Source organism: Coregonus clupeaformis, chromosome 3 (assembly GCF_020615455.1).
Source record: "Coregonus clupeaformis isolate EN_2021a chromosome 3, ASM2061545v1, whole genome shotgun sequence".
Taxonomy (NCBI): domain Eukaryota; kingdom Metazoa; phylum Chordata; class Actinopteri; order Salmoniformes; family Salmonidae; genus Coregonus; species Coregonus clupeaformis.
Genome location: NC_059194.1, coordinates 33,200,072 through 33,226,900, shown reverse-complemented (window position 1 = coordinate 33,226,900; position 26,829 = coordinate 33,200,072). Strand labels below are relative to the sequence as shown.

Genomic DNA, 26,829 nt, shown 5'->3' with positions numbered 1-26,829 from the left:
GTTCCATAAGGTTTACTGGCTTTTGAATATTGTGGACCTGCGGGCTCATTTTATCTTTGATTCCTACATTTAGGTGTTCATACTTATCCAAGTACGCCAAAATAGCAGTGTCAGTTTGACTTTATACAGGGTCCCTGTGCAATACCTGGGGTCGATTGTCATAGGATTCTGAAATATCTCTTTAGGATCACATCCAGCAAACTAGGTATGTAAATCAACCTGTCTTTACTGTGTTGGTCAAGTATTCAGATATGGTTTTGAAATGGTACTGAAATGTACTCATTTGATTTCACTTATTGCTAGTTCTTGTATTTATCCATAGTTGATCTTAATCTTAATTTGCCTTTTGCAGCTTTTTAGTTTAAGAGTGGTTTTTACTGCACTTGGTCCTAAATCTAAAATAAGGGGCTGAGGAGATTAAGTGCAATTTCTACCGTAATCTGAATTGGTATGTGTTAGGCCTGCCTCCTGTCATGGCATGATTGTTTTTATCTGCATTGTCTCATTCTTTACTCTCATCCTTTCTCCTCCAGGTAGCCATGGTGACCTGACTGCCAGGAAACCAATCTGGCAATGACTTGGTTCCATCAAGACCTGGGGGGTGGGGTTGCAACTAAGGCTGTCCCACTGCCACAGTTGATTTGGAATACCAGGACCTCCTGACCATTTTTATAATCTGGTATTGTTCTCGTACCCTTTTGTAGGAAGACATTTACATTTTAGTCATTTAGCAGACGCTCTTATCCAGAGCGACTTACAGTTAGTGAGTGCATACATTTTCATACTGACCCCCTGTGGGAAGACTGGGTGTGAATGTTAGATCATCACATACTATGGAAAAATGGACACTGCATTGTTGAAGCTGACATTCTATGTATTTCATTATTTGCTGCAATAGAAAAATGTTTAAATTTTTATTATTTATTTTATATAAATTGTTTTAATTGGAAAATGTACAATTGCTGAACATTGTGTTACATGGGAGTTTTAGCCTATGGCTTGCACTCCTAACTCAAATGTTGGTAAAATAGTTACTCATACTAATCTGTTAATTCAAATAATTAGCTTGTTCTTACCTTTTTAAACGGGGAGCTAATGTTTTCAGCATTTCTTTCCATGACTGATCAAAATGTATTTTCATGACTTGTCCCTCTGCAGCAGACATGGTTAGTGATGTTTGCAATAAAACCAGTACCGAATCGCAATACATATTGTGATATCATGCAGTCCCTGACAACTCCCAGCCCTAATGCAGATATGCCATGTCTGATTTTCTAAGGTACATGTCAGAAGTTTGTTCTGCAAGATTGATTTCTATATGCAGTGTGTGTTCCACAAGTGCCTGCTATCTGACACTTGACTGTGCAATGGCAGTATTTTTCATGGTTAGGGGAGATAAAGGTGGAACACAGCATCAACCCTGCTTTGAGTGCACACATCAGTGGCATAATGTGCTAGAAGTGGACACTGGAATGAGGTATTGGGGGTATACTACAAAGCAGGATCAAGGATTTAGCCAGCGAACTAGCCTAAATATTCTGTGCGTGAATGGGGTATTGATTTATAGGGGGTCTGAACGAGTCTTATTTGAGTTATATTGACGTTCTGGATCATACATATATCGTTTTCTGGTTGCTTATCAAAGTTACCTGGCTAACTCATTGATGCTGCTTTGTAGTATACCCCTCTGAATTAGTGATTCTAGCTAAGTACGTGATGGATAGTGCGAGTTGACAAATTAGGAAAACAGCTATTTGAATAAAATGGTGGGATTTGAGTGGAACAACCAATCAGGACTGGTGATTAATTTCCCAATCCTACGTCAGACGTCCTTGCGTCAGCGCTCGCTGCTTTCAAAGGGATACGATTTTGTCAGGTTCAATTGTGTTTGCTCCATAACAACTCGGTTAGTAATCATGACCAACCAACTTTGCAAGCTGTTTGTCGGTGGATTGAACGTCGAGACTACAGACGATGGACTTCGGCAACATTTCGAGCAGTACGGCCAGTTAACCGACTGCGTAGTGGTCCAGAACCAACAGCTACAAAGGTCCCGGTGCTTCGGCTTTGTAACCTACTCAAGCGCGGAGGAGGCCGACGCAGCCATGGCCGCCAGGCCACATGTCGTCGATGGTACCAACGTGGAGTTAAAAAGGGCAGTTGCACGGGAAGATGCCGGTCGGCCAGAGGCACTCGCCAAAGTTAAGAAAATATTTATCGGTGGGCTGAAAGACGACATAGAAGACGACCATTTGAATGATTATTTCTCTCAATTCGGCGCAATTGAGAAGGCCGAAGTCATCAGTGACAAACAGACTCTCAAAAAACGAGGATTCGGCTTTGTCTACTTTGAAGATAATGACTCTGCCGACAAAGCAGTGGTGCTGAAGTTCCACACAATCAATGGGCACAAAGTGGAGGTGAAGAAGGCCCTCACCAAGCAAGAGATGCAGTCAGCCGGCGGTCGGGGCAGAGGCGGGCGAGGAATGAGGGGGTCTCAAAATGGCTACGACGGCGGAAGAGGTGGCGGCTACGGCAGCTATGGCGGTAGCTATGGAGGAAATGATGGCGGCTACGGTGGAGGATACGGCAACGGAGGTGGTTACGGTAACCAAGGGGGATACGGAGGAGGTTATGGAGATCAAATGGGGGGCAGTTATGGTGGGAACGGTTACAATGACTTTGGCGAAGATTACGGACAGCAGTCCTCCGGCTATGGTGCAATGAAAGGGAGTAATTATTCAGGCAGGAGCGCTGCACCGTACTCCCGTGGAGGCGCCAGTGGTTATGGCAGGGGTGGATATGGAGGTTATTAGACACCGTTGACCACATTTGACCCAATCATTTGAAATGTTCTGAAATTCTGATTCATTGACCTGCATTTACACACACTGGTCGAAGTTCCCCATTTATTTGTTGCTACTATTTAAGTACACGTGCCCCTATCCTTCCTCCCCTATCCTAGCCCCTCCATCTGGACTACACCATTGTCCCTAGGCGGCGCTACTAAAGACATTATGGACGACTTTATTACCCGTTCACTTTTCTGACTTGTCAATGTAGTTTAGTGATTCCTTTCAACATTTTGTTTTAGTATTTAATTGTAGTTAACGTCGCTGCTTCCAAGACTTTCGTATGATACTGTATGCCATTAGTACCAGCCAGGTTAATAACAAGACATATTGTTTAGCAACATGAAACTCAGGGGTATTAATGGAGTTGAAAGCAGTCTTAGTGTATGCTTGAGTGTTTTAAGATCATAATATTTCGAGTCAAAGTATTTCAATCATTTATGGTTATTGTATTATTATACTTTTTTAAATGGTTACCTCCGAATGCTTTTCTCCGTCCAATATGTACTATTCAATACCTTGCGAATCAATGCAGTTTTGTGGAATGTTACTTAAATCCTGAATATTAATTAGTTGGCTATTGAGCCTCACTCTATTGGCTGTATTAAAGTTTTTAAAGTTTGAAAGCAATCAGTGCTTATTGTCAATTTTAACCATTCTGACCTCTTGTTTCAAAAGATAATCAAGTTGTAAGGCTTCAGATCATTCAGGATCACAGTTGTATCATGAGGGAGTTGCACACCCTACTGACATACTATCACTGGTGACTTTCCTGTTCAGGAATGGACTAATCTGGGACTGTGCTAACTGGCCTACAGTCAAGCATTTGTTAGGCCCTCTGTTTTCCTGTGTTACGCAAATACCAAAAATCATCATTGCTAATACTGTAAGCCTTTTTGAATCACATTTTCAATGAGAGGGATTCTTGGTTTATGAGGTTGATTATTTTATTTTTTTAGCAGTGACTACGGTTTTGCAGGTAACTTATCCCATGTCAATAGACACAGGTGTCTGACACGTTTGGATAATGGCAGTGAGGATTGTGATTTTTTTCTCCAGTACATCTGATATACAGCTTGTCAACACTCCCAATTTTCTTGCTGCACACTTAGCAAAAAATAAACTAGTCCATACCATTACATATCATTCTAGGTTGTCCTGTTCAAATTTCATGACAGGCCTGATTTTAATTTAGATTATTCCAATGTGCACAATCATTAGGTCTATGATTATGGAAATCTGCAAAATGTCGGCATTTACCGTTTTTGCTGTCAAAAATGATTATTATTTACTATAATAGGCCAAAAAATGGTTCGCCACTAGGAGGCTTGTACTCATTACGTCAACCCCAACCATCTGTCTCCCCCGTGATCTGTCTACATCCGCCATTTTAGACACCGGGAGAATCATCGTCAAGTCGGTGTTGACATAGCTAAATTGCATCAAAGCAAGATACTAGAGATGGAAAATGAACTCTGCAAGCTCTTTGTTGGTGGGCTAAATGTTTACACCACTGACGATGGCCTTCGTAAACACTTTGAACAGTATGGCGAGCTAACCGATTGCGTAGTTGTTCAGAACCAGCAACTACTGGCTGGTCTCGTTGTTTTGGTTTTGTAACTATGCTTGTGCTGCGGAGGCAGACGTTGCAATGTCCGCGCGGCCTCAATGTTGAACTGAAAAGAGCAGTGGCACGTGAAGATGCGGGAAAACCTGAGGCCCTGCCAAAGGTGTAAAAAATATAGGGGGTCTGAACGAGTATAATATGCCATTCAGCAGACGCTTTTATCCAAAGCGACTTACAGTCATGTGTGCATACATTTTAACGTATGGGTGGTCCCGGGGATCGAACCCACTACCCTGGCGTTACAAGCGCCATGCTCTACCAATTGAGCTACAGAGGACCACAGTAACGTTACTTATTTCAGTTAGGTGCTATCGAGAAGGCCGAGGTTATTAGCGATAATCAAACTGGTAAGAAGAGGGTTTTATGTTTATTTCGGATATAATTATTATGCCGACAAAGCAGTGGTTCTTTAATTCCACACCATTAATGGCCATAAAGTTGAGGTGAAAAAAGTCCTCACCAAGCAAGAAATGCAGGCTGCTGGAACCCGTGGCAGGAGGAGCGCAAGGTCTCAAAATGGATACGGTGGTGGCTATGGCAACTATAGCGGAGGTTATGGAGCAGTGCCGCGATCAAATGGGTGAGAACGGCTAAAGTGAATTTGGAGGTTGCTATGGCCCCATGAAAGGTAATTACTCGGGAAGAAGCAGCGCGGCTTACTCCCGAGGTGGTAGTGGTTACGGCAGGGGGCGTTACGATGGCTCATACTAGAGCCCCGTCAAATCTCACTCAAAGCAGTCCCGTCCCCCTAGGAAAGTTACTACAGTATTCATTATTCAAGGCTGACCCAACTAGGTAGCTAGAGTTCCTTGCCATCTAGCCAGAGTTACTCTGGCCATCTCGCAACTAACTACAGATACTCTTGGAGGCAGATGCCTCTAACTTCATAACTGAGTGCATTGGGAAAGTATTCAGACCCCTTTACTTTTTCCACATTTTGCTACGTTAGTCTTCTAAAATGGATTTAAAAAAAATAATACTCCATCTACACACACTACCCCATAATGACAAAGTGAAAACAGGTTTTTTAAAATGTTAGCAATTTTATATATATATAAAGATACCTTAAATATTCAGACCCTTTGCTATGAGACTTCAAATTGAGCTCAGGTGCATCCTGTTTCCATTGATCATCCTTGAGTCCACCTGTGGTAAATTCAATTGATCGGACATGATTTGGAAAGGCACACACCTGTCTATATAAGGTCCCACAGTTGACCGTGTATGTCAGAGCAAAAACCAAGACATGATTGTGTCGAGGCACAGATCTGGGGAAGGGTACCAAAACATTTCTGCAGCATTGAAGGTCCCCAAGAACATCATTCTTCAATGGAAGAAGTTTGGAACCACCAATACTCTTCCTAGAGCTGGCCGCCCGGCCAAACTGAACAATCAGGGGAGAAGGGCCTTGGTCAGGGCGGTGACCAAGAATCCGATGGTCACTCTGACAGAGCTCCAGAGTTCCTCTGTGGAGATGGGACAACCTTCCAGAAGGACAACCATCTCTGCAGCACTCGACCAATCAGGTGTTTATGGTAGATTGTCCAGACGGAAGCCTGTTTGAAGTTTGCCAAAAGGCACCTAAAGGACTCTCAGACCATGAGAAACAAGATTCAACACTTTGGCCTGAATGACAAGCGTCACGTCTGGAGGAAACCTGGCACCATCCCTACGGTGAAGCGTGGTGGCAGCATCATGCTGGGGGAATGTTTTTCAGCGGCAAGGACTGGGAGACTAGTCAGGATTGAGGGAAAGATGAACAGAGCAAAGTACAGAGATCCTTGATGAAAACCTGCTCCAGAGTGCTCAGGACCTCAGACTGGGCAAAGATTCACCTTCCAACAGGTCAACGACCCAAAGCACACAGCCAAGACAATGCAAGAGTGGTTTCGGGACAAGTCTCTGAATGTCCTTGAGTGGCCCAGCCAGAGCCCGGACTTGAACCCGATCTAACATCTCTGGAGAGATCTGAAAATACCTGGGAGCTTGAGAGGATCTGCAGAGAAGAATGGGAGAAACTCCCCAAATACAGGTGTGCCAAGCTACCCAATAAGACTCAAGGCTGTAATCGCTGCCAAAGGTGCTTCAACAAAGCACTGAGTAAAGGGTATGAATATTTATGTAAATGTGATATTTCAGTTTTTATTTTTATACATTTGCAAAAATTTACTGTTTTTGTCATTATGGGGTATTGTGTGTGTAGATTGATGAGGGGGGAAAAACAATTTAATCAATTTTAGAATAAGGCTGTAATGTAACAATGTGGGAAAAAGTCAACTAGTTTGAATACTTTTACGAATGCACTGTACATTTTCTAGACAGCAGTCTTCACCTCCATAGCAACTACAGAGCACTAGGAGGCAATGTCTTCACTCCAAAAGGTCTCAAATAACTTAGGTCTAAATGTCCATTATCCACAAGTAATAGGACTACTCCTTTAGATTATTTTGTTTTGAGCAGTGTAGGACTGCTGTTTGTATTTTGCCCAGATGCTATTGAAACAAAGTTAATAGCTAAGTCTGCTTGTTAGCGCAGATCTGTTATTTTTGCTTTAGGTAATGTTGCATTAAAAAAAAATAAAATAATGATTGAAGTGTTATTAATATGGGACCCCATGTTTGACTTACTAGCCATGTAGTCAATTGCAGTGAACTTGATTTAATCATTCTTCGGCATCTAATTAGTTAAAAGGCAACTATAGTTATTGCCCATGAGTACAATTGTATTTTCTTCCACAGAATGGATAGATGACACATTCTTCCTCATAAATCCTGCTGGTTGATGAGGATCTCAAGGGATTGATTGGACCAAAATGAGGACAAGTTTCTATAAGGAAGGAAACCATGTTTGGCACTGGGACGACTGGTGATTTTACTTTGTTTGTACTCATTTAGTTATTAGAGGCATTCTGTTTACATGCATGTCATTTGATATGGCCTACACAATTGTATTGATTCAGTGTTTCATTTCAGTCAAGGAACTTCCATATGTTTTTGTCTTTAGCCTAAGGAGGGCAGCATTTATTTTGCTTATAAATGGTGAATGACTATCTGGTTTAAAATGTTAAATTGCCAGTGGATAGTAACTGGATACTGCATGGCTTTTAGAAATTGTTTTAATGGTAATCTATTCCAATGTATTTTGACAGGTGTGACCCCAGACTGTGCTGATCCAGCTTCAGTGGTCCTGTCATTACAGGATGAAGGATGTCTGAAAAATGCGGAGGTTTTGAAGGACCTCTTTGGCCTAATATCCACCTGTTAGAAAGGTTGAAACTTTCACTGAATCATTAAGATATGTAGTCTTGTTTTCTATTCCAGTATGTATAATATGCAATTTAGCAGACGCTTTTATCCAAAGCGACTTAGTCATGTGTGCATACATTTTTACGTATGGGTGGTCCCGGGGATCGAACCCACTACCCTGGCGTTACAAACGCCATGCTCTACAAATTGAGCTACAGAGAATCAATGTACCCTGCTTGTTCTGTACTGTGATAGTTATTTGTGGATTTAATAAATATCTATTTGTTTTAAACCTATAGCGACATTCTTAATTATTCTCAAATGTAAAGCTATGCTTATGAGTGCGTGAGCTACTTTTGATTTATCTGAATTGTTAGCAACCTTGAACCAATGATGTCTTATAAACAAATTGAAACCCATTAGGCCTACGTTCTCACATTTCAAGTTCACTGTCATTGACCCGCACAGCTGGCCCTAACTTAGCTTCCACACATTTTTGCTAGCTAACACTTTGTAAGATGGCTATTCAAAATAGTTAACTCAAATGTAATTAGTTTATACATAAGTATTCTAAATGATCTGATTATGTTGATATATTACTAAGTTACCTCAATGATGGCTTGCTAGTTTGTAACCGACAACGACACAATTTCTTGACTGGATCCTTCATCACCCTGACAAGCCGTAACCTAGCAACGCGGAACCCAAGACGTTCCTCGGGTGGAACAAAGCTTTGCGGATTGGAAGTGGGGCGGGATGAAACAGCAGTGGTGACTGGGAAAAAACATTCTCTATCCTTTCTCGCTCAGTCAGAAAATAACACCTTTTGTAATAGTTTAGGGTAGAAAGGAAAGAAGCGGTAACCATGAGAAGATGTCTGCTTGTTAGCTAGGTTTATTGGTCAGCTAATGAATACGTGAAGATTCGATAAGCCACCTCATGCAGTGAGTTGTGTTGGACTTTGTCTTTGAACGATTAATTTTGTGCATGGGCCCGTAGCCAACCCCGGTACAACACATGCAGCATATCTGATATCATGGACTGTGCAACGTTGGGGTAAGTTGTCAGAGGGGTCGTGATGAAAGTGTAGTCTCCCGATGAATGCTGTACAGCTGTTGTCGGTTATAACTTGTCAGATGATTTATAGAGATGTGGCCTTTTCTATGAATAGCTGCCTAACTTGCTAGCTAACTAACTACTGTACTGCATGCATTGCCATTGGTGTGCGGATGTAGCTAGCTAACATTAGCAAGCTAAGCGAACAGCGTGAACAAAAAGCAAGCCCAGGACAGTTGTACCTATCTAGTTTGTCCAATAAGGGTAACACATACTTATTATATCGTGGTACTAGTAACCAAGTCATAGCTAAAGATAATAGCTGCCAAATTACTACCTTGCTAGCTAGGTAACTATTTAACTACCAACACATCAGCTGCTACTACTGTAGTGTACTCTCTCTGTGTTATCCACCTAGAAACTGTAGCCTGTACTGAAGCATACGTTACTATACGTTGTCATTGAAAATATATTTTGTTCAGTTATTGAGCAGTGAAAACCTAACTCCAGTATTGTCTTTGAAATTAGTGTTGGATTTTGTTAATGATATCTTTGTACAAGTCAAAGGGCTGGGGTTATGATCGCTGACTAAACTCCACTCCATGGTGAAGCCAGGACGTTTCTGATTACTAGCTCCGACCACATAGATTCGCCATGTCAGCAAACAAAGAAAGGCACGCAACTACAGAGGACAAACATAGGTACACGGTAGGCGTTTCATATTTTATTTTAAATATTGAACTTGGGCGAATCGCTGTAGTCGGAGCTAGATTCCACAAAGCCAGGTCTCTGCTCCACTCAGTTGGAGTCATCAGAAACTTCCTTCACCATGGAGTGGACTTGAGTCTGCTAGGGTTATGACTGAGGTTAATGATCTTTGAGCTATCCTAGCTAGGTAAGTCTATTTATGTCCAGTTTATCCCTGACCAGTCAAGAATCTAGTGTCCAGCAGCTGACCTGTGACTCCGAGGAGGATGCAGTGGATGTGGGGATGCACACCTTCAACTACACCCATATGAGAAAGGCATTTCAGCTGATGAATGACTTAAGGAGGTGGGTTGGTTTCACCCTTGCCAGGACACAGACGAGTGAATTTCTTAAATACACTAAAGTCTGGAAATGGACCTCAAGTCCTCTACAAGCCGGAATGTTGAAAAAAAGTAGATTTGATACAGTGTGAGCAGATAGCGCTGTTGGCTAGAGCACACCTATAGCCTACATGATAAGATTATTATGGACAAAAGAGCAATAATTTTTATTTGTCAAATGGTAGCCAAGCATCGATGATCATGTCACCAGAATAAGACCCTTGATAGTTATTGGAAAGGGGCGTCAAGCTCGTCACCTTGCACTTTCACCACCCTGTGAAGTTCATCATAACTTGTTTTAATGTCACATGCACAAGTACAGTAAAAAGCCTTTCTTGCAAGCTCTAAAACCAACAAAGCAGTAATCATAGTTTATTTAATCTGTAGCCAAATAAACTGCATGCTTTCCCAAGGAGTCATAGTGGGAGGACCACACATGTCATTGCAGGATTCCAAGTTTACTTTGATATGATGGTTATTATATCAATATTCGCTCATAAAAGCATTTCCATCTACATTTCTCACATAATTCATTTTACAGACACAAAAAATATACCACCTTCTCTAGCATATGTTGTTTTGTCAACATTTGGAAGGTTTATGGAAACATTGAATGTTTCCTTCAGGCCTGTCATGACATTTTTGATCTGACACATACTTTACTTGCATAAAAAGGCTGGGTGGAAACCTGGTTAGTGAGTAAGACACAAGGAATCGTTAGAAATAGTTAAAAGCCACCACGGAACCACCACAGCCCACGCCAATCCCAACCCAACAACGAGTATACAGTATCACTTCTCTATGTCTGATAAGTAGTAAGGAGCAGCGGCTCAGAGTATTGTTTCTTCATCCTATGTAACGTATTCTCAGTGAATTTGATGATGTTTTTTCCCATCTGTTCAGTGAAATTTGTAATTTAAGTTGTTAGGTTTATGTCCCGTCCTACATCCTGAAATTATCCGGTTCTGAACAATAGATGGTGCTGTTCCTGCAATTAGGTGTTTTTCTTGTGTGGAATCTGTATACTTGGTGTTGGGGTGGGATTGGTGTGGGGTCTTATGTTTCTTAGTGCAGAATCGATTTCAGAACAATCTGAGATGGTGGGTGTCATGGCTTGCTTTGCTGCAAAGCCGTCGTGTTCTTTTGTTTTAGCTAGTTCCATAGTATCCCCTTTTTCCATCACTGAAAATAAGCCATGTAATGTCATTTGTAAGATGTCGATAATATAACCTAGTCATTATACACAGTAATAGCCTACACATGATACATAACAGCATATTCTTGGCACAGAGTAGCCAACATAGTCCCCTGTAGCTCAGTTGGTAGAGCATGGCGCTTGCAACGCCAGGGTTGTGGGTTCGTTTCCCACGGGGGGTCAGTATGAAAATGTATGCACTCACTAACTGTAAGTCGCTCTGGATAAGAGCGTCTGCTAAATGACTAAAATGTAAAATGTACTGTGCAATGACCTAATACAATGACCTTGGCACACAGCGGGAGCACTTATACATCCAGTTGACCGTTATTAAGAAATCATCAGTATGATGATTTTGGAAAACACTGTTCAACAAAAGCCAACCTTTCTCATCTTTTGTGTTTACAGTAAGAAAATGCTGTGCGACGTTCTGTTGGTGGCGGGAAACATAGAGGTGCCAGCTCACAAGTTGGTGCTAGCCTCCTGCAGCCCCTACTTCTGTGCCATGTTCACAGGTATTATTACACTTCATATAGTTCAAGGTAAATAGTGTATTGTATACATTTGTGTGTATAGGTTACATTTGTCATCATTGTAAAAGTAATGGGTCAAGTGAAAAATGTTGTAAAAGTGAGGCCCGCTTTATTGCAACAGTGAGATGATTGGTTTCCTCTTGTCACAACCTTCTCAAGTGGTTTCTCTCACTGTGTGTGGGGGTGGACAGGGGACATGAGTGAGAGCAAAGCCCAGCAGGTGGAGATCAGGGAAGTGGATGGCCAGACACTTAGGAAGCTGGTGGACTATATCTATACAGCTGAGATTGAAGTAACAGAGGACAACGTTCAGGTGAGCTACAGCTGTACCAAGTTCAACTGCATACAGCATTGGAGTCCATGGATCCTTTCATGTTGCTTTGGTATTCCTTCATTCAAAATTACTGACTTTTTAAGTGGCAGAGAGTTGTCTCCACCTACCCGGGCCTTTCCCTTTCTCCTGTATTGACAGTCTACTCCTTCCTTGCTGGCGAGGCCAGGGTTTCAGCAGGCAGGGCATTTCCTGTTATTATTAGCTCAGGAAATGTGCATAGAGCGAGGGGAAATCCTCTCAGTGTTTGCAACATGTCTGCTTGGATGTGTGTGTGTGTGTGTGTGTGTGTGTGTGTGTTTTTCAGTATGGCATCCAAGCCTCGTCGTAAGACTGGATCATTTTTCATTATGTGTGTGTGTGGTGCTACAGTACTTTCCGTGTGGGCTCTCTCAGAATGTGTGGGCCACAGCTGCAGAAAACACCCACTATAATAGTCAGCCTGTAGCTCCCTGTTCACACCTAAGGGCAACAGGCAAACAATGAATAATCACAGGACTTTTCAAAGGAGAGCTAAGTGACCTAGTTTCTGTGTGTCTGCACTGCGTGGGGATGTGGGCAAATGGGAGCTCTGGGCTGCATGTTAAAGCACACAATAGTACCAAAAGACTGGCAGGCTGGAGGCTAATAAACCAGAGAAGCCAAATGGCTCCTTTAGAATTGACCACCATGTACCACCAGTACATATTCTTCCAGTTGTCCGGCTATAGTCTGAGAAACAGCCAGGGATGCAGAGTTCTCCTGTAATCCCTGCTGTCCCTGTTTTGGGGTTCTCCCAGTTTAAGCCCTTATCCTAGTAAATATTTGTCTGTTTCCGGCCCTTTGTCCATACTGAGTCTGGCCTCTGTTTCGGTTGGCTTCTACTTTGGTATTAACTCTAACTCTGGAATTAATTTGGAATGAGTCTGCCTCCAATAGATTCTTCAAACCATTCAATAATATTCAAATCCTCTGAGTTTTTAATTGAAAACATGGAGATTTGCTTGGCATTAGAAAATCAAGCACAATGAGATTTGTTCCCTGCTGCTGTGTATTCTATTAGTTGTCCTGATGATATAGTGGTCTGTTTCTTTTATGGGGCCTGCACTCTCTTTTCTCTCTCTCCCTTTGTGGGTTGCTTGGATAGTGTCTCCTGCTGTGTGTTCTGATCTATGGTGTGTCTCTGTAGGTACTCCTGCCTGCAGCCAGTCTCCTGCAGCTGATGGACGTGAGGCAGTTGTGCTGTGAGTTCCTGCAGAGCCAGCTGCACCCCACCAACTGTCTGGGCATCCGAGCCTTTGCTGACCTCCACACCTGCACACAGCTCCTCAACCAGTCCCATGCCTATGCTGGTGAGTGGACCCCCACCTCACTTCTAGGATTCACCAGGCAGAGGGTGTGGGAATAGGGGAGGGGATGGAGAAACTGGCCTCTGTCTTGGTCAGATGGCAGTTAAAAAGCATACTGCAGGAAGGGTTGTGACAACCAGAATCTCGATACTCAATTTTCCATGGCAAAAATGAAAACAAGGCGCAGACCGAACTCTTTGGATCTTCAAAAACCTGCTTTATGTCAAATATTGTGTGCTATAGCTTGAAAACGAAACAGATGTAACACAGGATGACAACATAATGATGTTTGTTTCCGCTTCAGGTTTTCTTTCCTTACCATACTTCTTTTGAGTATTGTGATACTCGTTTCGTCATAATCCTATACTGCATAAAGTTGGCATTTATGATAGGCTACTTTCTACCACTGTAATCCTTGGGCGGGACACCTAAGCATTTTTCCCGGTCGCCTAAGCCCAAATTGTAATTTATTATCATTATAAATTTTTTGACAATACATTTTCGGGATAGAAAAACGCTTTAAGTGTAAACTCGAATGACAAAAACCAGATATAAAGTATGTAGAAAAAATAATGGCAACTATACATTTTTTAATAATGTAATCTTTGAGAACTATCAATCACCAAAATAAAAGCTAGACAGAGAGAACTGAAAATTCCAAAAACAATGAATTTAGCAGTATTCATTTTGTTATTACGTTTGAGCAGAAGAACACAACATTATCCATGGCAGAATATGTAAAATTACAGGAAATGTGCTTTAAAACTGCTAAATTTTCTCTCGACTACATGGCAAAATGTGTATAATTGCAGGAAATTCGCTTTTAAACTGCAAAATCAATTCTAAGCTCCATGGAGAAATGTGTGGAATTTCAAAAAATTCTCTACAGTGCTAAGATGGGGGGCCTCTAACATTTTCTCAAAGATGTAGCCGTGCCGACAGCCGACCGCGCTCATTGCCATGCCCCCCATCATGCCCACCACCTAAGCCCATTTTTGATCCAGAAAAAACCCTGAGGAAGTTCTTGATTAAGACTACTGTTAGAAGATATTATCCTGGTCCTGTTTTGCATGGACATTCTTCTGCCCAAGCCCAGTATCCCAGCTAGCTGTCAAGACTGAGTATATCAAATTTGACCTTACATTGTGTAGATGTGGTAAACTGCTGGAGCTTGCTGGCCATATGCTGATAACCTTTGTCATTTCTCAGGTGTGTAACGGACTGTGAGAAGCCTAGTTGTATAGCTTAACCATGTGCTTGTGTTTGTTTAACAGAGCAGCATTTCTCCGAGGTGATGCTGGGAGAGGAGTTCATGGGCCTGTCTCTACAGCAGGTGTATAGTCTAATCTCCAGTGACAAACTCACCGTGTCCACAGAGGAGAAGGTAGGCCAGCCACCAGAACACCCCAAACCAACCCCAAACTTCCCTCTGCTTCTGTTCTGTTCAGTCACACACTGCAGGCACCTATCTTATCCTATCCTTTGAAGAGTACCTTACTTCCCATTACTACGCAAGACAAGTGCATTCCAGGAACTCCACTCTCTGTGCTATGAACAAGCTCAATAGAGCTCAGGCTCTCAAGTTCTCTCCTCCTGGTCTTACTCAGAGGACACTCACCATAACAACAGACTCCCCATGACTCACTCCTGCTGTAGTAGAGGACAGCCATGTCACAAACGGCCTGGTCCCCGTCCCAGAGTGACTTACCACAGAGGGAGAGAGAGCTGAGCTGCTTGTGCCAGTGCTGACCCACCACTCCAGGCATCATGCTCCACTTGCTAATGTGCTTACAAAGCAAAGCCAACCCACATGTACAGTGCCTTGTAAAAGTATTCATCCCCCTTGCCATTTTTCCTATTTTGATGCATTACAACCTGTAATTTAAATTGATTTTTATTTGGATTTCATGTAATGGACATACACAAAATAGTCCAAATTGGTGAAGTGAAATGAAAAAAAGGACTTGTTTCAAAAATCTAAATAAAAAAAAGTCCACCTGTGTGCAATCTTTAAGTGTCACATGATCTGTCACATGATCTCAGTATATATACACCTGTTCTGATAGGCCCCAGAGTCTGCAACACCACTAAGCAAGGGTCACCACCAAGCAAGCGGCACCATGAAGACCAAGGAGCTCTCCAAACAGGTCAGGGACAAAGTTGTGGAGAAGTACAGATCAGGGTTGTGTTATAAAAAAATATCAGAAACTTTGAACATCCCACGGAGCACCATTTTAAATCCATTATTAAAAACTGGAAAGAATATGGCACCACAACAAACCTGCCAAGAGAGGGCCGCCCACCAAAACTCACGGACCAGGCAAGGAGGGCATTAATCAGAGAGGCAACAAAGAGACCAAAGATAACCCTGAAGGAGCTCCAAAGCTCCACAGCGGAGATTAGAGTATCTGTCCATAGGACTACTTTAAGCCGTACACTCCACAGAGCTGGGCTTTACGGAAGAGTGGCCAGAAAAAGCCATTGCTTAAAGAAAAAAATAAGCAAACACGTTTGGTGTTCGCCAAAAGCCATGTGGGAGACTCCCCAAACATATGGAAGAAGGTACTCTGGTCAGATGAGACTACAATTGAGCTTTTTGGCCATCAAGGAAAAATATATGTCTGGCGCAAACCCAACACCTCTCATCACCCCGAGAACACCATGTTTTTCATCGGCAGGGACTGGGAAACTGGTCAGAATTTGAAGGAATGATGGATGGTGACCCTAAACATACTGCTAAAGCAACACTTGAGTGGTTTAAGGGGAAACATTTAAATGTCTTGGAATTGCCTAGTCAAAGCCCAGACCTCAATCCAATTGAGAATATGTGGTATGACTTAAAGATTGCTGTACACCAGTGGAACCCATCCAACTTGAAGGAGCTGGAGCAGTTTTGCCTTGAAGAATGGGCAAAAATCCCAGTGGCTAGATGTGCCAAGCTTATAGAGACATACCCCAAGAGACTTGCAGCTGTAATTGCTGCAAAAGGTGGCTCTACAAAGTATTGGGGGGGTGAATAGTTATGCAAGCTCAAGTTTTCAGTTTTTTTGTCTTATTTCTTGTTTGTTTCACACAAAACAATATTTTGCATCTTCAAAGTGGTAGGCATGTTGTGTAAATCAAATGATACAAACCCCCCCCAAAAATCAATTTTAATTCCAGGTTGTAAGGCAACAAAATATGAAAAATGCCAAGGGGGGTGAATACTTTCGCAAGCCACTGTACACACCAACATGACACCAGCCCTGTTTCTAATGTCTCTGCCCCCGTCTCCTGTCTCTCCAATCATGGCTCTGATCCTATCTATCTTCAGGGAATGGAGCAGGTTGGATGAGCTAGAGAGAGAGAGAGATGGCAGATGGCTGTCTGTCTGTTCAGTTAAAGGAGGGGAGTCACAGCACTGGTTAGATCGAGTTCTTGTCTCCCCCTCCCCCCCGGTAAATTTAATTAACTCTTTGTGTTCTCTCCTCAGGTGTTTGAGGCCATGGTTGCGTGGATAAAGCACAACAAGGAAGCTCGTCTGGAGCACATGCCAAAGCTGATGGAGCACGTTCGTTTGCCACTACTGTCCAGAGATTACCTGGTGCAGGTGGGTTACACTCATCACCACCATTCATCTTGTTTTTTTCACATAGCATTAATAATTAATCAAGCTCCCAAATTATCCAGCATAGAAATCATACTGTGATATGTGAAAACTTGCGTAATTGTTTTATTCCAGATGGTGAACTATATATTGTACATATCGTGCTTGTTTCATGTGGCTCTATTGTGCTCCTGTCTGCACTTTGTGTGTGCTCACTGTGCTGTGTCCCATGGAGTAGATAGTGGAGGAGGAGGCCTTGATAAAAAACAACAACATCTGCAAGGACTTCCTGATAGAGGCCATGAAGTACCACCTCCTGCCCGCTGATCAGCGCCACCTCATCAAGACTGACCGTACACGCCCACGCACGCCTATCAGCCTGCCCAAGGTCAGACAACACGCATATGCACGCACGCACGCATACACACACACGTACAGACACACACACCGTAATTTGTACCCTGAAACTGTTACATGTAGCTAAATAGGAGCCCTCTTGTTGTGTGTGTGTGTTAGGTGATGATAGTGGTGGGTGGGCAGGCTCCTAAAGCCATCCGCAGTGTGGAGTGCTATGACTTCCTGGAGGACCGCTGGTACCAGGTTGCTGACCTGCCATCCAGACGCTGTCGAGCAGGTAAACACACTCTGGCCTCTACTACCGCTGAAATCCCTCTGACTTTTCACTTCTGCTGGGGAAACCTAAAAGCCTTTAATGCAGGGCTATTCAACTATTGTATTATGGGGGTCAGAGTTGAAAAAGGTTATTTACAGGGGGGCCAGACATTTTCTACGTGGGATTACTCTTCCTAGGACCGGTATAAAACACATTGCACAAACAAAATTATAATCTTATAAAGCACTTTTATTAAAATTAAATGTTGCAAATAGTTAATTTTAAGTAGTTTAAGATTAGCCTAATTCAGTGCATCAAATTGTTAAAAGAATGGACCACATTTGTATTTAAAACTTAAATTATTTTTTACTTTCCTGTTCGTTTTACATACATAGCTTCATCTTTTGTTTTCATTTGCACATAGGAAACCTTTTATGCACAGCATATCTCAGTTGACCAGCATCACATTGTTTTTTATTTTCAATTTCTGTCTTTTTATTTATTTATTTTATTTATTTTTTTACACATTGAAACCTTTTATGCATGGGATATCTCAGTTGACTAGCTTTTGTGGATAATTCTCTCTCCCCCCATCAGTAGAGAACGGGTCCCTATAACAAACTGCACCACCTCTGTGGGGACTTCAACTCATCAAATCTCATTGCAAAGTTAGCTTTCAGTTTATCTAAAAACTTCGACATCACGGGAGTGATCTGTACTGATGAATGAATATAGTTGCGCGTTTTGTTTGGGCTCAAATCAGAGGAGAAAATAACTAATTTATTTTGAAAATAAATCTGTTTTTCAATCATTTAACTGTTTTATCCCTCCCCTGTAGTCCCAAATTAAGTCCATTCAATTGAATGAAGATGTCACTAAAAAACAAACATCTGATACGAACTCCTCATCAATCATTTGCTAGATACAGTGAGGAAAAAAAGTATTTAGTCAGCCACCAATTGTGCAAGTTCTCCCACTTAAAAAGATGAGAGAGGCCTGTAATTTTCATCATAGGTACACGTCAACTATGACAGACAAAATGAGAAAAATAATCCAGAAAATCACATTGTAGGATTTTTAATGAATTTATTTGCAAATTATGGTGGAAAATAAGTATTTGGTCAATAACAAAAGTTTCTCAATACTTTGTTATATACCCTTTGTTGGCAATGACACAGGTCAAACGTTTTCTGTAAGTCTTCACAAGGTTTTCACACACTGTTGCTGGTATTTTGGCCCATTCCTCCATGCAGATCTCCTCTAGAGCAGTGATGTTTTGGGGCTGTCGCTGGGCAACACGGACTTTCAACTCCCTCCAAAGATTTTCTATGGGGTTGAGATCTGGAGACTGGCTAGGCCACTCCAGGACCTTGAAATGCTTCTTACGAAGCCACTCCTTCGTTGCCCGGGCGGTGTGTTTGGGATCATTGTCATGCTGAAAGACCCAGCCACGTTTTATCTTCAATGCCCTTGCTGATGGAAGGAGGTTTTCCCTCAAAATCTCACGATACATGGCCCCATTCATTCTTTCCTTTACACGGATCAGTCGTCCTGGTCCCTTTGCAGAAAAACAGCCCCAAAGCATGATGTTTCCACCCCCATGCTTCACAGTAGGTATGGTGTTCTTTGGATGCAACTCAGCATTCTTTGTCCTCCAAACACGACGAGTTGAGTTTTTACCAAAAAGTTCTATTTTGGTTTCATCTGACCATATGACATTCTCCCAATCCTCTTCTGGATCATCCAAATGCACTCTAGCAAACTTCAGACGGGCCTGGACATGTACTGGCTTAAGCAGGGGGACACGTCCGGCACTGCAGGATTTGAGTCCCTGGCGGCATAGTGTGTTACTGATGGTAGGCTTTGTTACTTTGGTCCCAGCTCTCTGCAGGTCATTCACTAGGTCCCCCCGTGTGGTTCTGGGATTTTTGCTCACCGTTCTTGTGATCATTTTGACCCCACGGGGTGAGATCTTGCGTGGAGCCCCAGATCGAGGGAGATTATAAGTGGTCTTGTATGTCTTCCATTTCCTAATAATTGCTCCCACAGTTTATTTCTTCAAACCAAGCTGCTTACCTATTGCAGATTCAGTCTTCCCAGCCTGGTGCAGGTCTACAATTTTGTTTCTAGTGTCCTTTGACAGCTCTTTGGTCTTGGCCATAGTGGAGTTTGGAGTGTGACTGTTTGAGGTTGTGGACAGGTGTCTTTTATACTGATAACAAGTTCAAACAGGTGCCATTAATACAGGTAACGAGTGGAGGACAGAGGAGCCTCTTAAAGAAGAAGTTACAGGTCTGTGAGAGCCAGAAATCTTGCTTGTTTGTAGGTGACCAAATACTTATTTTCCACCATAATTTGCAAATAAATTCATAAAAAATCCTACAATGTGATTTTCTGGATTTTATTTCCTCAATTTGTCTGTCATAGTTGACGTGTACCTATGATGAAAATTACAGGCCTCTCTCATCTTTTTAAGTGGGAGAACTTGCACAATTGGTGGCTGACTAAATACTTTTTTTCCCCACTGTATGTGTTGGCTTTCTTGTGGCAGCAATCATGGAGAAAAGCAAATCTCCTCCCTAAGCTCACATAGGCTGCACTCTTGAGAGTATTATTACCCTTTGATGCAAGAAACCACTTTTTCCCCCACAGTAGAGCGAAACGTTGATAGTGTTAACTAAAGGGGAAAACTGTAGAATGTTGAGTGAAGTTCAATCTCGTGCTTCTCTTCGCAGACTCATATTTCTTCTGCGCAGCAGTCCGAGGGGAGCTGAGCGTGTGCCCGCAGCTTAGAGGGAACATTGGCCATAACTGAGTCCGTAGTGTTTTTTAACTCACTGCTGATTTAAGCGCAAAGCACGTTCTGGTGTATCAGGCAGTGTAGTGATCTCATCTGCTGTGAAAGAGCCAATAGGCGGGCAGACAGACCCTGTACCCCTGTCAGCAGTTCTGATTGGCTGTAACTGGTATGTTGGGTGATATTGACTGACAGCACTTAATGGGCAGGACTACAGGAAAACGAAGGTTACGTATGTAATCAAGGTTATGTGAGCTATTGGATCACTCCAATATGGTATCCTTCCGCTCAGATTAGTCCCGTAGTGCTGTAGTGCTGCGGCTGACCCCCTTAAACAGCTGCCACCACACTACTCCCACCTTGTGTCCTTTTCGAGACGCCGTAGATCACCGACGAGGATTAGAGTGATCCAATATCTCACATAACCGTGGTTACATACGTAACCTTCGTTATGTAGCACTATATTGGATCACTCCAAATGGTATCACAATACCAGATTAATCGGTGAACTAGGCATGGCCAGACGAGCAAAATCCCATAGGACTGAGCTCAGGGCAGTCATGGTTGCTGTGTCCCTCCATCCCCCTCCAGGGAAGTGGAGGCAACACCCAACACGTCCGTCCCGACCTGGTTGCGGCAGCAACATCGACTCGATAGTACCTAGAAAAAGTGCTAGATGCCCAACTGGCCGAGGCGCAAATTTCATCAAGGGGAACTCCTCTGAGCAGGGCCCACGATGTAGCTACTCCACTAGTAGAATGCGCCACCACAGCAGATGGCAAAGGCCAGCCGGCCAGCTGATATGCTGCAGTAATAGTGTCCACGATCCAATGTGAGAGTCTCTGTTTCGATAGGCTCTTCCCCAGAACTCTCTGACCATAACACACAAACAGCTGATCCGACTGTCGTATTGCCTTAGTCCATGTAACGTAAGTGTCTAGTGCCCTCACCGGGCACAGCACACTTGGGGAAAAACCCAGCCCACTCGCAGCCATGGGAGGTGCGTATGCGGACAAATGTAAGGACCGGTTCACATGTCTGTAAGACAGGACCTTCGGCAAGAAAGAGGGGTTAGGCTGGTGGATAATATTCCCCTTGTCTGCACCCATTCGGAAATATTCAGCACTCACTGAAAGAGCATGAAGTTCACTAACCCTCTTAGTAAAGGTAATAGCCAACAGGAATGCCACCTTCATTGATAGGTGCTTCAAAGATGCTAACCCCAGGTGCTCGAAGGGTGGCCTAGCAAGTGCTGACAGCACCAATTCATGGTCCCAGTTTGACACCGAACGGGCCTTCGATGGACGCAGACGCCTAACTTCCTTCATAAACTTGGAGAGCAAGGGGTGGCCACCCATGGGTCCCTCCGGGCCATCGTCATGGCATGCCGAAATTGCGGCCAAATACACTCTCAAAGTAGATGCTGCTCGGCCCGCATCAAGCAGTGATTGTAAAAAGTGTAAAAACTTTTGTACATCACACGACTCGAGGGCAACATTATGACCCTCCCACCAAGTACAGAATATGCCCCACCGCATTTGATATGACGCGTTGGTGGAGGAAGCACTGACGTTCTGCAACGTGTTCACCACATTGTCCCATTTATGCCTCTCAGGGGCCAAGCCCTTGCTGGAGGCAGTGTGAGTCTGGATGCCAGAGCGTTCCTCGAGCCTGAGAGAGCAGGTCGGGTCTCAGCGGCAGCTGCAATGGGGTCCCAGAGAGGAGGGACAACAGGAGGCTGAACCATGGTCGTCTCGGCCAATATGGGGCTATCAGGAGCAGCCTTTGGCCCTTCAAACTGACTCTCTAGCGTAGCTGTGATCAGGGGAAATGGTGGGAACGCATAAAGTGTCGTTGCAGGCCAATCGTGAGCGACGGCATCCAAACCCAGAGGGCCTGGAGCGTCCGACATCGAGAACCAGCTGGGACAATAACTGTTTTCCTGAGATATAAAAAAGTCCACCTGCGCTCTCCCGAACCTTTCCCACAGCTGTAACGCCACCTGAGGGTGTAGACTCCTGTCCCCTTCCAGCAGGCCATTTCTCGAAAGCATGTCCGCTGCCTGGTTCAAGACCCCGGGGATGTGCGCTGCCCACAGTGATGCTAAGCAGGTCTGAGACCACAGCAAGAGTTCCCGAGCCATTTTGTGGAGGTGCCGTGATCTCAGTCACCCCTGGCGATTGATATACGCCACTACCGTGGCGTTGTCTGGTCTGACCAGGTCATGCTTCCCCTCTAAGTAGGGCAGGAACTGTTGGAGTGCCAGGCGAACCGCCCTGAGCTCCAGCACATTGATGTACTTGCCACTTCATGGGGGGCTCCAGCATCGGCTCGATGCCATGCCTCTGAACATTGCCCCCCCAACCTGCTAGCGAGGCATCGGCGCACACTAGCTCCCTGCAGTGCTCTGTTCAGTATCACTCCCTCCAACAGGAAGGAGTGAGAGTGTCATTTCAGCAGAGTCCTCACTCATGCATTTGTCACCGATAGCTGACGATGTCTGTGTTGTCTCTGGTGTAGATGAGAGTTGAACCATCGCTGGAGTGGCCTGAGGTGAAGAAGGCCCAGCGGAATCAACAGAGAAGCAGACGTGAGTAGGCTGAGTAACTTCTCCCACAAATACGGACACGGCTCGTCCAAGCTGGAAACGGTCTAGGTAGGCCTGTATCTTCTCCAATCTCACCTGAGGGAGACGTGCTCTCATAAGTGTTGAGTCTATCAACATCCCCAGGAAGACCACCGTCTGTGAGGGAGTCAGGTTGCTCTTCTCCCTGTTTAGGGTGAGGCCCATGTCTTGAATGTGCTTCAAGATTATCCTTGTGTCTGCTGTAGCTTGCTCTCTTGATTGAGCACACACCAGCCAGTTGTCCAGGTAGTTCAGTTCTAGCATGCCCTGGGACATGAAAGCCGCTAGGACTGCGTCCATGCACTTTGTGAATGTACGCGGCGCCAGTGAAAGGCCGAACGGGAGGACTTTGAATTCGTAAGCCATTCCTTCGAAGGCAAACCAGAGGTACTTCCAGTGATCTCGATGAACAGGAACGTGGAAGTACTGTGATGGAAAATTGTATGTTTGTGCTTTTCTAATTACCAATTTCTGTGATCTATGTTTGTGCTTTTCTAATAACCAATTTCTGTGTTCATGTAAGTGACTAATTGAACGAATCCTCACTATCAGTATCTGCAATTTAGCAGTACGCCTAGACCCTTGTTTTGAGAATGAAAGATATCTCAGTTTCAAGGTCTCATCTTAGAGAGAAGAAGCCTTGTGAGGTATTGGTCTGTAACATGTATGAACCAGTATTGGTCGGTCAGATGAATGAAGCAAACGTTAATGATGAATGAATTATGAATGATGAATAAGCTAAATCATGCAAATATAACTTGTCTGCAGTATATAACAGAACTAATGGGACTGCCCTGGTAGAGCTCACTTCAGACTAGTACTTTATGCATCTAAGTTTGACTGACCTCTCCAGCATGCTGTTAATAAACAATGATTCATTTAAGATTGACTTCGAGTGCCCCTGTGTAGAATTTCCACGACAGTACGCATCCTTCAGGTCAAGCGTGGTGAACCATTGGCTGCTCGAGACTGCCTGCAACACCCGCGCTAGCGAGAGCATCTTGAACTTGAGCTCCTTTAAACATTTGTTGAGGCTGCGCAGGTCCAGGATCGGCCGAAAGCTGCCGTCCTTTTTCGGAACTATGAAATACGTGGAGTAGAACCCACTTAACCGTTCTAGCGGCTCTATCTTCCTGATTGCGTCCTTGCTCAGGAGCGAGACTATCTCCAACCGGAGCGCCTCCTTCCTCACCCCATCTGCCACGAGGTGACCCAGATGCCCCTGTAGGAGGGCTGTAGGCATTAGAACTGGAGTTTGTATCCCCTCAGGACTGTGCCCAGTACCCAGGGAGACTCCACCTGCCTCTCCCAGTTTGCCCTTTGGGCCTGGGAGAGACGGCCGAGGCCGACCGCCAGCAACTCAGAAGGGCTGCCGGGGCCCATCCTTCTTAGCCGCGTGCCGATGCTTGTAAGGGTGGTCACGATGCCTGCCCTTGTGCTGTCGGGGTGTAAAACGCCGGTTCCCATTTCCCTGCCCCTGCTGTCTCGGCGGGGAGGAGGGTGGCCAAGACGTTGCTGGAACGCCCTCGGGACATCCTGCCCTGTCTTCCAGCTCTTCCGAGGGGCGGCGGCGGTAGGGCGTTGTCAAGAACTCCTGCAAAGTCTCTCTGTTTTTGCGCAGTTTTATAGTCTGCTGGATGATGTTGTTGACCCCTGGCCCAAAGGTGGAACCTGCCGTGAAGGGGAGCTCCAAGAATGTTTTCTGAACTGGCGGTGGCAGTTTAGACTGTGCCAGCCTGAAGCCAAAGCCTTGCCGTTGGAACCTACCATGTCTGTCTGGAGCGTCGTGAGCAGCGTTGACACCTCTGTGGCCTCCTTAAGCTCGTCACGACCCCCTGGGAGGCGAGGGACCAGCAGGGCGAGGTAGGATTGCAGCATCATAGCCGCATTTATGAGGCGCCGAAAGTGCTTTGCAGCTGTTCGCTTACTCTTTCAGGTCCTGGTTTGAGGCGAGGCACCTTGCCAATGGTCTCCTTGTCAGGGAGGATCATGGCAGCCACCATGTCATCCATCACCAAATAGTGGTCTAGCCCCAAGGACTCTGCATCCATTAGGAGAGTCCACGGCCTGGTCTGGTTGTCGCAATCGAATCGACCTTCCATCTTGCTCCTAATGGAGAGCCAAAGCGAACTTGGGGCAGATGGGGATAAGGAGCTGCTCAGATGGTGCTTCTTCCAGCTTGATATCAAGGGTGGTAGCCACTCTCGCTAAAAGCTCCCATGTTGTGTCTGTCACCACCGGGGTTGCCTCCGTAACGGTGCTCCCAGCTACAGATGGCGCTGAAGCACTGTCACCCAACTCATCTCCAGCGTGGAGAGAGAGGGCGTGGTCGCCGTCATCATCCCCCCGTAAAGCGTCCACTTCCTCCCGCAGGCTTTTCGCCTGACATTCGAGGCGGATCAACTCCTCAGCCATACTAAGTTTGGAGGGGGGCCCCCAAAGAGGCCGAAAGGGTGCTGCCGCGACGACGCATCACCCCAGAGGGGGGAATATGGTCATCAGATGGGGAGGACTGTACTGTGGCCCTCATCCCTTCCAGGCGTGCTAAGCGCACACATTCTCCAAAGGTGGCAGAGGCCAAACAACTATTGGGTTCTCTAATCGCTCTCCGTGCGTGATCTAACCCAAGACAGGTCATGCAGGCAGAGTGTGCATCCCCCGTAGGCAGGGGTACCCTGCATCTCTGACAATGAAACACCATAATAGTTATGTAGTTTCTCTGTGAAAGTGAAGCCAACAGTGTTATATTACTATGTGTCTATAGTATACACTTTGCAATACTGTAATAGTCAGATACTACAGACCTACAGTACCAGCCTTAGTGTATGAGACTATCTGAAGGAGAGGAGACGTGAACGGGGTGTGAACTGCCTGATCGTGGGAGGAGGGCCAGAGCACGTGAACTCACACACACGTTAGCTCGACCTTTGCTTATACAGTGCATTCGGAAAGTATTCAGACACCTTCTCCTTTTCCACATTTTGTTACATTACAGCCTTATTCTAAAATTGATGAAATATTTTTTTTGCCTCATCAATCTACACACAATACCCCATAATGACAACGCGAAAACAGGTTTTTAGAATTTAGAGACTCTTCCTAGAGCTGGCCGCCCGGCCAAACTGAGCAATTGGGGGAGAAGGGCCTTGGTCAGGGAGGTGACCAAGCCCGATGGTCACTCTGACAGAGCGCCAGAGTTCCTCTGTGGAGATGGGAGAACCTTCCAGAAGGACAACCATCCCTGCAGCACTCCACCAATCAGGCCTTTATGGTAGAGTGGCCAGACGGAAGCCACTCCTCAGTAAACGGCACATGACAGCCTGCTTGGAGTTTTCCAAAAGGCACTTAAAGGACTCTCAGACCATGAGAAACAAGATTCTCTGGTCTGATGAAACCAAGATTGAGCTCTTTGGCCTGAATGCCAAGTGTCACGTCTGGAGGAAACCTGGCACCATCCCTACGGTGAAGCATGGTGGTGGCAGCATCATGCTGTGGGGATATTCTTCAGCGGCAGGGACTGGGAGACTAGTCAGGATCGAGGGGAAAAATGAACGAAGCAAAGTACAGAGAGATCCTTGATGAAAACCTGCTCCAGAGCGCTCAGGACCTCAGACTGGGGTGTAGGTTCACCTTCCAACAGGACAACAACCCTAAGCACACAGCCAAGACGACGCAGGAGTGGCTTCGGGACAAGTCTCTGAATGTCCTTGAGTGGCCCAGCCAGAGCCCGGACATGAACCCGATCGAACATTTCTGGAGAGACCTGAAAATAGCTGTGCAGCGATGCTCCCCATCCAACCTGACAGAGCTTAAGAGGGTCTGCAGAGAAGAATGGGAGAACTCCCCAAATACAGGTGTGCCAAGCTTGTAGCGTCATACCCAATAAGACTCGAGGCTGTAATCGCTGCCAAAAGTGTTTCAACAAAGTACTGAGTAAAGGGTCTGAATACTT

The 26,829-nt window shown here is 44.7% G+C and overlaps 3 protein-coding genes, 1 long non-coding RNA gene and 1 pseudogene across 6 annotated transcripts in view; 4 read left to right on the top strand and 1 right to left on the bottom strand.

Moving 5' to 3' along the window:
* The window catches only part of LOC121545427 (protein Spindly), a 45,161-nt gene extending 36,776 nt beyond the window's left edge, over positions 1-8,385 (bottom strand). The window contains exon 1 of the mRNA XM_045208289.1: positions 8,333-8,385. The gene's annotated coding sequence lies outside the window, so the exon portion shown is untranslated. The remainder of the gene's footprint in view (positions 1-8,332) is intronic.
* On the top strand, positions 1,818-3,482 carry LOC121544834 (heterogeneous nuclear ribonucleoprotein A0-like). The gene has a single exon (XM_045208291.1). The coding sequence runs from the start codon at positions 1,917-1,919 to the stop codon at positions 2,814-2,816; it is 900 nt and encodes a 299-aa protein (XP_045064226.1). The 5' UTR covers positions 1,818-1,916; the 3' UTR covers positions 2,817-3,482.
* Positions 3,571-5,448, top strand: LOC123482068 (annotated as a pseudogene).
* On the top strand, positions 6,678-8,020 carry LOC121544849. Its single transcript, XR_005996160.2, has 2 exons — positions 6,678-7,344; positions 7,628-8,020. It is a non-coding gene; the product is annotated as an uncharacterized LOC121544849 (long non-coding RNA).
* A 71-nt stretch (positions 8,386-8,456) lies between the features above and the next one.
* The window catches only part of LOC121544828 (kelch-like protein 3), a 29,251-nt gene continuing 10,878 nt past the window's right edge, over positions 8,457-26,829 (top strand). For 2 of the 3 annotated variants that reach the window (XM_041855019.2, XM_045208287.1), the window contains exons 1-9: positions 8,457-8,780; positions 9,711-9,833; positions 11,472-11,578; positions 11,788-11,909; positions 13,096-13,258; positions 14,530-14,639; positions 16,728-16,844; positions 17,080-17,229; positions 17,358-17,475. In XM_041855019.2, the coding sequence (XP_041710953.2) occupies positions 8,761-8,780; positions 9,711-9,833; positions 11,472-11,578; positions 11,788-11,909; positions 13,096-13,258; positions 14,530-14,639; positions 16,728-16,844; positions 17,080-17,229; positions 17,358-17,475 (1,030 nt within the window). In that variant the 5' untranslated portion in view covers positions 8,457-8,760. The remainder of the gene's footprint in view (positions 8,781-9,710; positions 9,834-11,471; positions 11,579-11,787; positions 11,910-13,095; positions 13,259-14,529; positions 14,640-16,727; positions 16,845-17,079; positions 17,230-17,357; positions 17,476-26,829) is intronic. The other variant, XM_045208285.1, reaches the window with a different exon arrangement.

Bases quoted from the DNA above. Each gene is read 5' to 3' on its own strand.
- LOC121544834 (XM_045208291.1), top strand. From the start codon at position 1,917: ATGACCAACCAACTTTGCAAGCTGTTTGTCGGTGGATTGAACGTCGAG.